This window comes from Sarcophilus harrisii, chromosome 1 (genome assembly GCF_902635505.1).
Source record: "Sarcophilus harrisii chromosome 1, mSarHar1.11, whole genome shotgun sequence".
In the NCBI taxonomy this organism is placed as follows: domain Eukaryota; kingdom Metazoa; phylum Chordata; class Mammalia; order Dasyuromorphia; family Dasyuridae; genus Sarcophilus; species Sarcophilus harrisii.
In genome coordinates this window covers 350,850,919-350,866,662 of record NC_045426.1, presented here as the reverse complement: position 1 = coordinate 350,866,662, position 15,744 = coordinate 350,850,919, and the positions used below count along the sequence as shown (strand labels likewise).

The 15,744-nt window shown below is 34.8% G+C and overlaps 1 protein-coding gene across 8 annotated transcripts in view; it reads left to right on the top strand.

Moving 5' to 3' along the window:
- ZNF532 (zinc finger protein 532) overlaps positions 1-3,855 on the top strand; it is a 111,533-nt gene extending 107,678 nt beyond the window's left edge. For 7 of the 8 annotated variants that reach the window (XM_003759967.3, XM_031945908.1, XM_023496160.2 and 4 more), the window contains one exon: positions 1,846-3,855. In XM_003759967.3, the coding sequence (XP_003760015.1) occupies positions 1,846-2,340 (495 nt within the window). In that variant the 3' untranslated portion in view covers positions 2,341-3,855. The remainder of the gene's footprint in view (positions 1-1,845) is intronic. The other variant, XM_023496163.2, reaches the window with a different exon arrangement.
- The last annotated feature ends 11,889 nt before the right edge of the window (positions 3,856-15,744 follow it).

The following is a 15,744-nucleotide window of genomic DNA, read 5'->3' as shown; positions in this document are numbered from 1 at the left end:
TCTCACCCTTGGATCCTTGGGACATTTTTTGAGAACTAATGACCTAAGGACAAAATAAAACTATTTACCTGTCAGTTAAAGCCCCCCAAATCTGGCTACAGGCTACCCTTTTCATACCACTTCCCTTTATATACCTTGTCATCTACCCACATTGGATTACCATCTTTTTTTCAATTTTATCCTGTATCCTCTCATCTCTATGCTTTTATGTAGATCTTTCCCCACACTTGAAATATTCTTCTGCTTCACCTCCACCTGTTCAAATCCTTCTTTCTTTTAAGCTTAACTCATGTGCTAAATGAAGACTTTACTTTTCTTCTTAAAGGAAAGTAAGCTTTCTCCTAAGATATATCTTGATCTTTGCTTGGTCACATTTTGTCTCATTTTTATTTAAAAATACATTGGCTTCTATTCAGTCTTAGGCTTCTAAAGAACAAGGATAGTACATATTTTTATTTTTGTTTTTTACTTTCTCAGTATCTCCCATGTTACCTGGCATATGTTGTTGTTATTTTCAGTCATGTCTGACTCTTTGTAACTTGATTTGGGGTTTTCTTAGCAAAGATACTGGATAAGTTTGTCATTGTCTTCTCTGCCTCATTTTATAGATGAGGAAACTGAAGTAATCAGAGTTAAGTGACTTGCCCAAGGTCACACAGCTAGTAAGTATCAAAGGCTGGATTTGAGCTCAGGGAATTCAGGAATCTGTCCACTCTGCCATCTAACTACCCTGGTATGTGGAAAATACTTAATAAATGTGGAATTGAATTGAAAGTTGAAGATATTCTAATGGAGAGAAAATTCAGTTACAAAACAATAAATGATTAAGTGCCAAATAAATGGTAAGATCAGGGAGTGGTAGAAAAATGCAGAAAGAAAGCTCATTGTGAGCTAGGAAAATAAAGCTACTAGTCCTGGAAGGATGATTTCATTAGAGAGGAGGAAAAAAGAGGTACAGCATGAACAAATGTGAAGGGACACAGTGGACAGAGGAGGGACAGACAGTGGAGAATAGAGTGGGTGTAAGAGAGCCCTGTGAGATAAGATTGAGACATGGGAGATTTAATAGCATGTTTTTTAATTGCAACTGAGATCCCTGGTCTCAGCAGATGTGGAACACCAGTTTATCTTCCTCAGTAGTGATTATCTATTTCCAGCATTTGGCAATAAAGAGGCACAAGACCTTTGTCTTAAATAAGCATTTTAGAAGAAGTAGAATGAGTTTGGCATTTTTTTTGTATTACTTTTAATTGGGGAATTTGTGGATAAACTGAGCACAGACTTGGATATCAAGTAGTCCTTTACGCTTGAGGAAACTGAGATTCAGAATAATTAAGTGACAAAAAATAGCAAGGCCGATCACAAAGAGTAAGTATCTTTCTGGTACTGTATTCAACGAGAGATTTTGTTGTTGTTCAGTCTTTTCAGTCACGTTCAACTCTTTGCGACTCCCTGTGAGGTTTTCTTGGCAAAGATACTGGAGTCGTTTGCTATTTCCTTCTCCAACTCATTTTGCTGGAGGAAAACTGAGAAAACTGACAGGATTAAGTGACTTGCCCAGAATCATCCAGATACTAAGTATGTGCAGCTGGATTTGAACTCAGGTCTTCTTGACTCCATATATTGAATAACAACTAGCAGTAACATAAAGGACAGCATGAGAGTGGGATCACAATTTTGGAAACGGGGTCAAACATTTTCAGAAGCTTGTTTATTTGTTTTTAAATCCACAATATCATCTTCTCTTTATACCGACTTTAGCTCAATCAGAGATAACCATTCTTCAGGAAAATAGCAGAACTATCTTAATATGATCAATGTTTTTTATTTGTTTTCTCTTATCAGGCCCCCAGTCCAAAGCGGAAATTAGAAGAACCTGTTTTAGAATTCAGACCCCCACGGGGAGCCATTACTCAGCCATTGAAGAAACTGAAGATAAATGTTTTTAAAGTTCACAAGTGTGCTGTGTGTGGCTTTACAACAGAAAATCTCTTACAGTTTCATGAACACATCCCTCAGCATAAGTCTGATGGCTCTTCTTACCAATGTCGAGAATGTGGCCTTTGCTACACCTCCCATGTCTCTCTCTCCCGGCATCTCTTCATCGTCCACAAACTAAAGGAACCTCAGCCAGTGTCTAAGCAGAATGGCTCTGGGGAAGATAATCAACAGGAAAACAAACCCAGCCATGAAGATGAATCCTCTGATAGCCTGATGTCAGACAGAAAATGCAAAGTGTGTGCAAAGACATTTGAAACTGAAGCTGCCTTAAATACTCACATGAGAACACATGGCATGGCCTTCATTAAGTCTAAAAGAATGAGTTCAGCTGAAAAATGAGTATTCCAAAAGGAAAATCTCTCTCCACATTGGAATGGAAAAAACTTTTTTTGTTACAGAAAGTTTGCAGTATAATAGAGTTGACAGTACTGTTTAGGCTGTTGCAATATATTCTCCTTAAATGTATCCTCTTCACCTCATCGTATATACCCTCAATAAGTATTAAAACAGTATTTGAGTTTAAAAAGAGTTTGTATATATTTAAACTAATAACTTTTATACTCTTTGTTACGTGTTTGTATCAGTATTTAGTGGAAAATGTTTTGAGTTATTTTTTTGTTTAGAATTTTTCTTTTTTGTACTAAGTTTCTTTAAAAACAGAGTTCTTAGCACTGGGGGCAGTTCCTTGGATTCAGATAAACTGTTTTGTACGCCATGAGTTTGAATGATTTAGCTTATTAAATTACAGGCTAACACAATGCCTTTTTTAGTATTTTTTATTTTTTAGAATTCACTACATAATTGTAGCTGGTTTTAGGTGTCAAGAACACTAGGCTCTTCAAGTGTCTTAGCACTAGTACTTGGTGTATCTACTTTGAAAGACGTATGTGTGCGCCTTGAAATTCATCATTGCATATCTGTGCATCTCTAGGTATTTTTAGGGCCATAAGAGAAAGTTTTTTTAAAGCAGCCTTGCAAATAACCCACTGGTGGTGGATAAGAATTTAAACCAGGCAAATAAAAGGGAATGATGTTTTCCTTAATAGTGTCTGTGAAGAGAAAGGGGAAGGAGTCTGTTATAAAATTAGCTCAGAAAAAATTGTGGACTAGCAAAAAAAAAAAAGATTTTCGTATTTATTTGCAAGACTGTTTTAAGATCACAGGGATGTAAGCTTGATGAAAGGGCTGGACTGCTGTAGAAGAAACAAATATGTAACTAGATCAATAGATTTTTATACAGTCTGGTTTTTGTCTTGTAATTTATTAAACATAGAGACAAATTAAAAAATCAAGTATTTCTTTGGCTTTTAAAGGAAGAAAATAGTTCATTTAACCCTGTGCTGTCTCAAGAATTGACTTTTCCTATTCTGGGTGCTAATGCCAAATGTTCTGGTACTTAGAGTTAGGATGCACAATTAAAGCTGCTACCTATCAATGTGTTAATACAGCAGCCTATGGAATCACAATTGGCCATTTCAGATTGAGCACACAGCTGCCAGGTTTTCGTTCTGTCATTTCAATAAATATATCTAATATTGGTAGTTATGCTTTAATGAAGCACAGTAAAGGTACTGTTCTGTCCCTTCCATATATAGTTCTCTGTGAGAGTTATATTTTTTGTGTTTTTTTTTTTTTGTTTGGCATTTTATATCTTGTATTTATCCCTAAACAAGTTTTGTACTTTTTTTTAAAAAAAAAACTTTTGTGTATATATAGATACTTGCATGATATACTGTAGTTATCGTTCTGTTCCTTAAAGGGTCTTGCTGCTGTCAGATGTTATACACTACGTTCATTATAACTGTATTAAACACATTTCATATGTAAATAAATGTGGCACATTTTGCCCTTGTGCGTCTGTGAGTCATTTTTATTTATAATTCAATTCTGACAACTTTATGAACTTTAGAAAGTTATTAGTTCCTGAAAAATGGACTGTAGGAATAAAAATTTTTGAATTCCCATTCTAGAAATATAGAAGTGCTCATTCCCATTACCAGCTGGTTATTTGGGGATCTCCACTATTTATTCAACAACTATTGAGTCCCACTGCTAGGTAAAAGGCAGTATATTAGGCTTTCTCGGGCTATGTGGTTGAATTGAGGGTCAGGGAGGGATAAAGATAAGGAAGTGCTTATTATGTTCTAGGCATTAATAATAAGTGCTTGACAAATATCTTATGTGAGCTTTGCAACAACCCTCTTATGTAGATACTTACTGTTACTTTTTTTTTTTTTTAACAGTTGAGAATACTGAGGCAAACAGATTAAGTGACTTGTCCAAGTCACCCAGTTAGTGAGTATCTGAGGTTAGATTCAAATGATGGTTGTCCTGAATCCAGGTTCAGGGTTGTTTTGTTTACTGTATCACCAAACTGCATTTAGGAAAGTTACAGTTTAGTGGGAAAATGAAATATATACAAATAGCTGTGTTACAAAGTAGAATAATAATGGCCTTAGGACAGATATGATAAATAATAACTAGTTAGTATTATATAGTACTTTAACATTTGCAAACACATTACAAATTAGCACATTTTAGCTGCACTTAACTGTGGCAGGTAAAAAGATATGCCCTTTTTAGAGATAAGGAAACAAGTAGATTGAGGTTTAGTGACTTACGCAGCCTAGTAAGTGAGGCTGGATTTAAACTTGGGACTTTCTGGCTCCAGATCCAGCACTAACCCCTGGAGCTGGGAAGCTAGGTGGTGCAGTGGATATAGAGCACCAGCCCTGAAGTCAGGAGGACCTGAGTTCAAATTTGACCTCAGATAATTAACATTTCCTAGCTGTGTGACCCTGGGCAAGTCACTTAACTCCAATTACTTCAGCAAAAATAAATAAATAAATGATGCAATTCTTAAGAAAGAGAGAATTTCTGAGTGGGAAGGGAAATAAAACAACATTTTTTGCATATGATGTCATTAAGATGGATTGGATTTAAAGGAAAAGTGGAGCAAAGCTGAGAAAACAGCTAGATGGCTGAATAGGTAGAGCACTGGGCCTAGACTCAGGCCCATAGGCCTTCTAGTCAATCCATTCCCATTATTTAGAATGTCCACAAAACTCATCTTTGTTTTTAAATTCAAATCTGGCTTCATATATTTACTAGCTATGTGATCCTGGGTGAGTCACTTCATTTTCTGTCTCCCTTCCTTCCTCCCTCAAATTTAATTCACCAGAGAGAGAAATGGAAAATCACTCCAGTATCTTTGCCAAGAAAATTTCACAAATAATATTGTTGTTCTGTGAGTCAAAGGGTTACAAAGAGTCAGATAGAACTGGACAACAACAAAGATAGGGGATATGGTCATCTTCTAAGTGGTGGGAATTGCCTACTTAGAAGGCAGAAAGGTTATGGAGGTTAAGGCATATTCATTGACAGTATTCATGGACCAGTTTAGCCAGAGAAACAGTTGTGTGGAGGGACACAGTGGTACATAATAGTAGGAAGGTAGATTGGTGATGAATCTGGATCCTGGCTTAGGAATTTCAACTTATTTGGAAATAAATAGGGAACCAATAGGGATTTTTAAATGGGAAATGATCATACAGACCTCTGATTGATTACAAGATATACTAGAGGAAATATGGAGTGACATTGGAGAGAGCAGACTAGTGAGCAGATGTGTCATTGTGATAGCTGAGAGGTAATAGACTCAACTTTATATGATGTGACTGTTTATGGAAAGAAAGGAGCTCATGGAAGATATATGATAACTAAAATCAACAGAATTTGGCAGCTAATTGGATTTATTGAATGAAGGTGAAGTGAAAATTATTCCAAAATTTTGACTGGGCAAAGAAAGATTTTGCCAAAAAAGGTGGGAAAGATAGTGGGGTTAGTTTTAGACATTTATATATTTTTATTAGACGTATTTTGTCATTCATTCTTTGTTTTTCACATGTTGATATGAGTAATTATGAAAATAAATATTCCCCAAACAGGTAGTTTTTTAAAAATTAGTCTCAGAAAAATAAATAATCTCAGATGCTGTCAATTCAGTGTCTGATGGCTACTGTTTTTCTTAAAAGACTTTCTCTAAAAGCATCTTCTATTGGCCTACGAAAAATAGTTTATTTCCTTAAGTATAGAATGGGAAAGAACTTTGAATTTTTGAATTCTTCTTTAGAGTGGTTCATTAAAGAATACTAAAGAATAATACTAATAATACTAAAGAAGCTTCAAAGTAAGGCCAAACATCTTATTTCTAAGATGCTTAACCAAATTTGTGAGTTTACCCATAAAAATAGGCAGCTAGTAGTTTAAAATTATATGAGGATATTTTACATTAATATAGTCATCTTACAGGTCTTAAACTATCCTATTTCTGTACAACTAGTTATTGAAAGGAAAAATAAAAAAGGAGAATAAGAAATTAAAAGTTTTTCATGAATATTATAAAAGGAATGATTTAGTGAATTCCCACTTTGTCTTCCTGATAAGAGCTTATAGGATTAGTCCCACCAAGAAGGAAAAAAAATGCTAAATATGTAGTGAAACTGAAGTTTAAAAAAAAATTACATTTTAGTTTATTTTAACCAGCAGCACGATTCTGAGGCAACTAGGTGATACAGTATACAGTGCTGAGACTGGAGTTATAAGGATTTGATTTCCTGAGTTCAAATCCAGCCTCAGATACTTACTGTGTGACCCTAAGAAAGTCACAACTTTGAGTTCCTCATCTATAAAATTTGCTGGAGAAGGAAATGATAAGCTACACTAGTATTTTTGCCAAAAAAGAAACCCAACTGGGGTTACAGATGTGACCGAAATGTAACTGAACTGACAAGATTCCAGGTTGTCAGTCGGAATTTTAGCCTTTTATCTTCAAACAGATTCAAAATAATTTTTTATTCAAAGTAATTAACTCTTCATTTATTCCTACTTTGTTTCATTCCAGTTTTATAGAAAGTTCATCCTCCGGAGCTTCATGAATACAGGCACTTGACATATGGTAATGTGATGTGCAACTCAAAGTGCCTTTTTATTCAAGAATCTTCTGGGAGGATTGTATACATATTAACTCTCAGCTTCTCTCTTTGCCAAAATAAAGTATTATTTTTCTTCTTTGGATAAAGGAAATGATATGCATTCTAAGCCTGTTTTCTTAAGAGCTAGATTTAGTAGGGAAAAAATTATTTTGTCTGTAATACTAGCTATAATTCCTTTTAAAATATCATTTTATTTCTTTCCATTAGAATTAAAAGGCATTTAGAATGAAATTGGGCAGCTAAGTGGAAAAGTAGGTAGAGTGCTGAGGACTTAGAAACACTTATTTTCCTGAGTTCAAATGTGGTCTCTTATGGTATACTTGGGTAACCCACTTACCCTCTGTTAAATCTGTTAAATGGATAATCGCACCTCACAGGGTTGTGTGGATCAAATGAGTTATATTTGTAAAGCACTTATCATAGTGTTTGGTGCCTAGTAAGTACTTAAGAAATGCATATTTCATTCGTTTTCTTACTTTCCCTGGTGGACTATAACCACTATGGAATCATGAGTCAATAAAAAAAATGAAAGTTTATTTCTCTCATCCCAGAAAAAAAGAGTAAACTTTAGGTCAAGGATTATTGTCTTATACTGATATTCAAAAGTGGATAATATTTTAGGATGAGAAATTTTCAGTTTCAAATTACAAATTATTTATTTCCTTTGTGTGTATATTCACACAATCTTAGTCAGAAGACTTGAGAATTGATTCTAAATACAATTTGTCTTTTCTTCTTTCCCATCTGTATCTCTTTATTATCTCCATAAATTGGAGCATACATTTTTTATGGTGAGTTATAGCTTACAGAATGCTCCCCTAAATTAACTTATTCGATCTAAAAACTATCACTGTAAAATATGCTTCCCCACCCCCCCCCCAATTTACAGATGAGACACTGAGGCTCAGGAAAATGATGTAACTAGTCAATAGTCACACAGTCACAGAGTGTAGAATCAACACCCAAATCAATGTCTTCTTATTCCAACTCTAATGCTTGTTCTGTTACTGTGTTTCTGCTGCTCTGATGTTTGTGTGTAGATATATAGATATATGTATATGTATATTTATATATACATACACACTGCATATGTATATATATATTTATGCATATAGCATGTGCATATTATATATATTTATATACACACAAATATATGTATATGTGAACAAGTATATGTATATGGGAGAGGTGTGAGGAACCATATTATACCCATGTTTAGTTATCCTCTATAATCAAAGATAATTTCATAAAATCATAACCCAGAAATGGAAGAGACTCTAGAGATCATTTAGTCCAATTCCCTAATTTTCCAAGTAAGGAAGTCACAAAGGTGTCACAAAGGGTCACATAGTAGTCTGCAGTATCTTTTTTTTTTCTGTCTCTTTCTCAGAGTATGCTTCAAGTTTAAAAAACAATCTGTTTTTGTCTAGTGCAATAGAGCACTGGGCTGTATCTTGGAAGCATGAGATCAAAAGATGTGGGACCTTAAAGGAGACATTTAACTCTGTTTATCTCAGTTTCCACATCTGTAAAATGAGATGGAGAAGGAAATGGTAAACCACTCTGGTATTTTTGCCAAGAAAACTCCAAATGGGGTCATGAAGAAGCACTGAACAAATACATAACTGAAACACTACAGACCAAGAAGAAACTGTGTGACCCTAAACTTAACCTCCATCTGTCTTAGTTTCCTGTACTGTAAAAAGAAGATATTAATAATCTTTATTCTCTAGCATTGTTGTGAGGATAAAATGAGATATTTGTGCAGTCCTTAGCAAATGCCTGGCATATTAAGTATTTAATAAATGTTTGTTTTTTCCCTTCTCCCCTCACTTTGGGCATTAGATTATAGTAATCACAGGCTAATTATCATCACAAGATTGTTGATTTTCAGATTAAGGGTCCCAGAGAAAGATCAAGAGAGGTGAAGAAAGGAAATGTTGGCTCTTTGGATGTTATTTGTCCTTTGTTCTCAAAGAGTCCATGACATTAGGGAGGTGACGCCACGGCAGGCAAGTGATTTGTATTTAAGTGACGGAGGGCTGTGCAAGGTCCCCTGCCTCAGTTTCCCCTCAGGGCCCTCTGGGTTCAATGGCCAGATATAGATCGGGACAAGTGCAGATAGCCCTGATGTAGTGGGAGATCTTGGTCTTTTTAAGCTAAGATCTTCGACGGGTCTCAGTGAGACACTTGGCTTATTTCAGACCAAACAGTGTTGACAACTGCCTTTTGATGAACTGAGAAAACAACTTGTAAGGCAATTTTGTGGCAGAGTAGGTAGAATACTGACCGGGCCTGTAGTCAGGAATACTGGGTGGAAATTGACTCTCAGACACTCAGTAGCCCAAAGTGATCCTGGGCTAATCACTTATGTTTTCCTCATTACCTCAACTATATAATAGGGATAATAATACCTGCCTCCCAGGATTCTTGTGAGGATCAAATGAGATATTTGTAAAGTGTTTAGCACAGTGCCTGGCACATTGTAAGCATATAATATATAAATGACAACTATTATTATTTATATCACACAGGAACAGCATCAACACAATCCTGTGGAGCTTCCATTTATGGAATCAAGTTTTGCAATGAATAGAGATTCTGCCTAAATAAGGCCCAGCAATTTCAGTTGTTATTACAGAAGTGTCCTAGATGCCAAGATAAATTGAAATATGTGCCCTGCTGGTGACTGAAACAATTGCCCTGTATAGAACTCTCAGCGGTTTGTGGTTTCCACCTGCTTTACAATCTGTCTAATATTGTTGACACTGTGCTTAGCACTACTTTTCATTCTGTCACTTTTAAGGCAAATATTCTGAATGGATTTATGTATGTGTGTATATACACATAATACATTACATACAGATATATGTATCATGAAGATTTTTTTCTTTATTCAACAAAAATAAAAATATGCTTTCTCAACTTACTTACAGTGTTAAGATGCTTAATAGTCTTATTTTATTTGTAAAGTTTTTTTCTCACTCAAAATAGATTCACAATCCCATAAATATGTATGTTTCTTTCAATAATATGAAACCCAATTCATGCATGCCTTCCCTTCCTATTCATATAATTTGTCCACATTTTTCCCATAAACTAAAACTTTCTACCACACACAGTCCACCCAACCTATCGGGGCCTTCCTTACTTTCTCTCGTAATTAAGATCACACCAGCAGTTCACATGAACCATTTGCCTGTCATCCTTGGACCTTTCCAAGAAACCTGCCATCCTAGCTTTTGCTTCTACATTTTCTTGATGATGTCTTTAGTCTAGACCTTCTCCAAAATTCTTTGTCATGTGTTCCATTCTAATTACACTCACCACATACAAATATTTTCTACCTCTCATCGGATATTTATTTTCTTTCTTTCAGTTTGTCCTTAAATACCCTCAGGATGACTTTGTTTAGTTGGATCTCTTGCCAAGCTTTCTTTAAACTGATTTTATACTTGAGTGTTCCTCTCTGTTTTTGAGTTGATATTGTTTATAATCTTCCACAGTTTTTCTCTGTGAGATTTTCAGGAAAAATGATTATATTCTGAATTGTTGTTGCTTTTGGCTGCTGCATCTCCTTCTTTGATAAATTGTGATTTTAACTAAGACACTTTTAAAGTTCTTTCTTATCATGGCAATAGATTTACATTTGTTAAATATCCCTCTCTGGAATTATTATAATCAGTAGAGCTATTTCAAAGATTCTGAAACATTCTTCAGAATTAAAAATAAAATAAAATTATATTTAAAATTTTTAAGTGAAAAATTTCTGCAGAATTAATAATCATCAATAAATGCCTTATTGTTGCCTTAGAAAATAATACTCAAGTATAACTTACTCCCCATCATTTATGTTGCCTATTTGGTAGCATATTGTGATTGAATTAACATGGGATTTGGAAATTGAGAGTCTGAGTTCAAATTATGATTCTTGCCTACTGTTTATGTGAACATGGATAAATCATTCCCTTTTTATTTATTTATAAATAATAAATAAATAAATTAGAAAGTTGGACTCAACCTCTAAGAAATTTCTGGTTCTAGATCTTTGAGCCTATAAACTTGAAATGCATTTTCCTATAGAAATAATATCATCTATAGGGATTTATTGATAATTCAAGTTGAAAAGATACCTTAATTTGGCCCTTCTTCCTAATTTTACAAATAAACAAACAGATCCAGGACAATGGTTAGGTTTAAAGGATCTCGCACAAAATTTTTTTTTATTCCTTTAATACATCTGAAGAGACCCTTTCTCAGAATTCCCCCAGTAAATTTCTTCTCCCATTAGTTTTGCCTAAGAGAAGAATTAGGGTCTTCTCTATCCTTATCCTTATTAGAATCTTTCCTATCCCTCACTTCAACTTTTTCCAAGTTTCTTTTTTCTGGTCAAAGTTGAGGTGCCCAGCAGCAGCCAGGAATGCTTCAGGGAGGGGGATGGAATAGGAAAAAATACTCAGGAGCAGACCATTCACATTTAAGGTACAACTTAAGTTGATGTACCTCCATGACTATTTTTAGAAGCTATTGCCTATGTTGATGATCTATCATTATATCTTGCACAGTGCCTAGCATATACTTTAGAGATTAAAGATAATCTCTAATCATGTGAAATATAGATTATTTGCTCTGTTTATCTACGTATGTTCTTGCAACATAGTTTTAATTTTTGTCAGTGCAATCGTATTCTAAGTGAATCAGCTTTTGTGTGTGGGAATATGTGTGAACTATTTATATATAACTATTTAAAGCAAACCTTTTTTTGTTAATCAAATTCATGTTATTGTTAGGGACCTAGTCATTGTCTTCAAATATCTCAAGGGCTTGTAAGTGATTTGGGGTTTGTTCAGTCCACAACAGAGATAGCTCTATGTGAAAAAAGCCTTGAGGCATTAGTGGTGCAGGTGCTGCTGGAGGTAAACATATCTACACATGCTTAACTGCAGCCATGTCCACCAATCAGCAACTGTTGCTAATTCAAGCTGTTAGAACTGAGATGCCCAGGGGAGGTGAGGGTGCAGGTGTGTTGTAGACTAGAAGCAACCTTACATGAAGCACAACTAGACCCAAGGTACTTATTAATCACAGATCCCTCCCAGAAACAGTTGAGGACTAGGTGCTTTTTAAAAAAATTATTTTGAAGTTAAGCACACAATAGATACACAAGAAATAGTATTTCCATATAGAAAGCAGGACACAATGTAGAATTATATGTGAAACTGCTAGTTTCCATTTCATACCACTTGGTTAATATATGTTCATATATTGTTTAATTGTATTAATTAAATTAATTAAATCTATACATACATGTGTATAAAATTTCTTATGTTCCTTTCATCCTTTCATACTGCTTGTTTTTGTTTCCTTCTGAAAATCCTTTTTTATTTTTTCTGTTTGTTTAAATTGCTCTCTTCTCATCCAATACTGATAACCTCTTGCCTTATTTCCTATTATTAAAAACAGAGAAAAAAATCTTTGTAACAAATCAGTATAATCCAGCAACATGAATTCCCAGAGTGCCCATGTCCAAAAATGTGTCTCTTTCTGCACATTCAGTCCATCATATCTTTGTTAAGCCTCAAGAGACATGAGTAGTTTTTGCTTCGATGAGAGTTCTTAAGTCTTTAGAGATGTTTTTCTTTATAGAGTTATTATCTTTGCATATATGATTCAGATTTTGTTCACTTTATGTCAACTTCTGCTTGTTAGAATGCTCAAGATTATCTCTTTTTCATCATCTTGCATGGCAATACTATTTCATTACAGTCTTATACCACAAATAGTACAGCCTTGCCCTGATATACATCTTAAATTCCAGCTATTTAATTTTTTCTTCTCCTTTAATCCCTGTTTTGTGATCAGAAAGTTTATTTTACTTGTAACTATGCTCCTGTTATCCTCCTTCTTACTGCTCCTTTCCATATCCCCATTCATTGTCTGTTGAGTTTAATTGCTTTCCATACAAAGGTAGGAGTGGGTGTGGGCTGAGCACAGTGGTCCATAGTTCTTTTTTTATTTATTAAAGCTTTTTATTTACAAAACATATGCATGGGTAATTTTTCAACATCTATCCTTGCAAAACCTTCTGTTCCAAATTTTCCCCTCCTTCTCCCACCCCCTCCCCTAAATGGCAGGTTGCCCAATATATGTTAAATACGTTAAAATATATATGTTAAATCCAATATATGCATACATATTTATACAGTTATTTTGCTGTACAAGAAAAATCGGATCAAAAAGGAAAAAATACCTGAGATAAAATAAAATGCAAGCAAATGCAACAAAAAGAGTGAAAATGCTATGTTGTGGTCCACACTCAGTTCCCACAGTCCTCGCTCTGGGTGTAAAGGGCTCTCTTCATCACTGAACAATTGGAACTGGTTTGAATCATCTCATTGTTGGAGCCACATCCATCAGAATTGATCATCATATAGTCTTATTGTTGCTATGTACAATGATCTCCTGGTCCTGCTCATTGCACTCAGCATCAGTTCATATAAGTCTCTCCAGGCCTCTCTGAAATCATCCTGCTGGTCGTTTCTTACAGAACAATAATATTCCATAACATTCATATGGCATAATTTATTCAGTCATTCTCCAGCTGATGGGCACCCACTCAGTTTCCAGTTTCTGGCCACTACAAAGAGGGCTGCCACCAACATTTTTGCACATGTGGGTCCCTTTCCCTCCTTTAAGATCTCTTTGGAATATAAGCCCAGTAGTAACACAGCTGGATCAAAGGGTATGCACAGTTTGATAACTTTTTGGGCATAATTCCAAATTGCTCCCCAGAATGGTTGGATTCGTTCACAACTCCACCAACAATGTATCAGTGTCCCAGTTTTCCCACATTCCCTCCAACATTCATCATTATCTTTTCCTATCATCTTAGCCAATCTGAGAGGTGTGTAGTGAACTCTCAGAATAGTCTTAATTTTCATTTCTCTGATCAATAATGATTTGGAATACCTTTTCATATGACTAGAAATAGTTTCAGTTTCTTCATCCGAAAATGGTTTGTTCATATCCTTTTGGTCCATAGTTCTTTTTTTATTTTTATTTTTTTAATAACTTTTTATTGACAGAACCCATGCCAGGGTAATTTTTTACAACATTATCCCTTGCACTCACTTCTGTTCTGATTTTTCCCCTCCCTCCCTCCACCCCATCCCCCAGGTGGCAAGCAGTCCTATACATGTTAAATAGGTTACAGTAGATCTTGGATACAATATATGTGTGCAGAACCGAACAGTTCTCTTGTTGCTCAGGGAGAATTTAGAAGATATAAATAACCTGGGAAGAAGAACAAAAATGCAAGCTGTTTACATTCATTTCCTAGTGTTCTTTCTTTGGGTATAGCTGCTTCTGTCCATCCTTGATCAATTGAAACTAAGTTAGATCTTCTCTTTGTCAAATAAATCCACTTCCATCAGAATACATCCTCATACAGTAGGTCCATAGTTCTTTATCCATTTCAGATAAGGGTGCAGTTCATCTGATGCCCATTTCTCTCACTTTTTTCTGTGAAATGTAGATCACTGTAGTCAAGATCAGAAGGAAAGCAGAAATTGGGGGGAAATTTTTTACAGACAATTTCTCAGATAAAATTTCTCAGATAAAAGTTTCATATCTCCAATATGTAAAGAACTTTGTAAAATCTGTAAGAATACGAATCATTCCTCAATTAATAAATAATAAAAGATATAAACAGGCAGGCATTTTCTTTTTTTTTGAAAATTTTTTATTAAAGCTTTTTTTATTTTCAAAACACATGCATGGATAATTTTCCAGCATTGACCCTTATAAAACCGTGTGTTCCAAATTTTCCCCCTTTCTCCTCCCCTCCTCCCCTAGATTGCAAGCAATCATCTAACATATGTTAAACATGTTAAAATATCTGTTAAATCATATTACATATGTATATATATTTATACAGTTTTCTTGCTGCACAAGAAAAATCAGATCAAAAAGGAAAAAAATGAGAAAGAAAACAAAATACAAGCAAACAACAACAAAAAAGAGTGAAAGTGCTATCTTGTGATCCCCAGTTCTCTTTCTGGGTGTAGATGGCTCTCTTCATCACAAGATTATTTGAATTGGCCTCAACCATCTCATTGTTGAAAAGAGCCACATCCATCAAAATTGATCATCATATTGTTGTTGTGTACAAAGATCTCCTGGTTCTGCTCATTTCACTTAGCATCAGGTCATGTCTTTCCAGGCCTCTCTGAAACCATCCTCCTGATCATTTCTTACAGAACAGTAATATTCCATAACATTCATATACCATAACTTATTCAGCCATTCTCCAACTGACTGATGGGCATCCACTCAGTTTCCAGTTTCTTGCCGCTATAAAAAGGGCTGCCATTTTTGCACATGTAGGTCCCTTTCCCTACAGGCAATTTTCTAATGAAGAAATCAAAACAATTTGTAGTTACATAAAAAATTATCAAAATCATTATTGATTAGAGATATAAATTAAAATAAACTTGAGATATCATTTTATACCTACCAGATTAGCAAAAATGATTGAAGGAGAAAACAACAAATGTTGGAAGGCATGTGGAAAAATTGGGATGCCAATTCATTTTTGTTGTAACTGTTAACTGATCCAATATTTTGGAAAGCAATCTGGAGTTATGCCCAAAGAGCTGTTAAACTGCCTATACCCTTTGATCCTTTACTAAGTCTATCTCCAAAGATGATTAGGGAAAAAGGAAAAAGAACCTATATGTTCTAAAATATT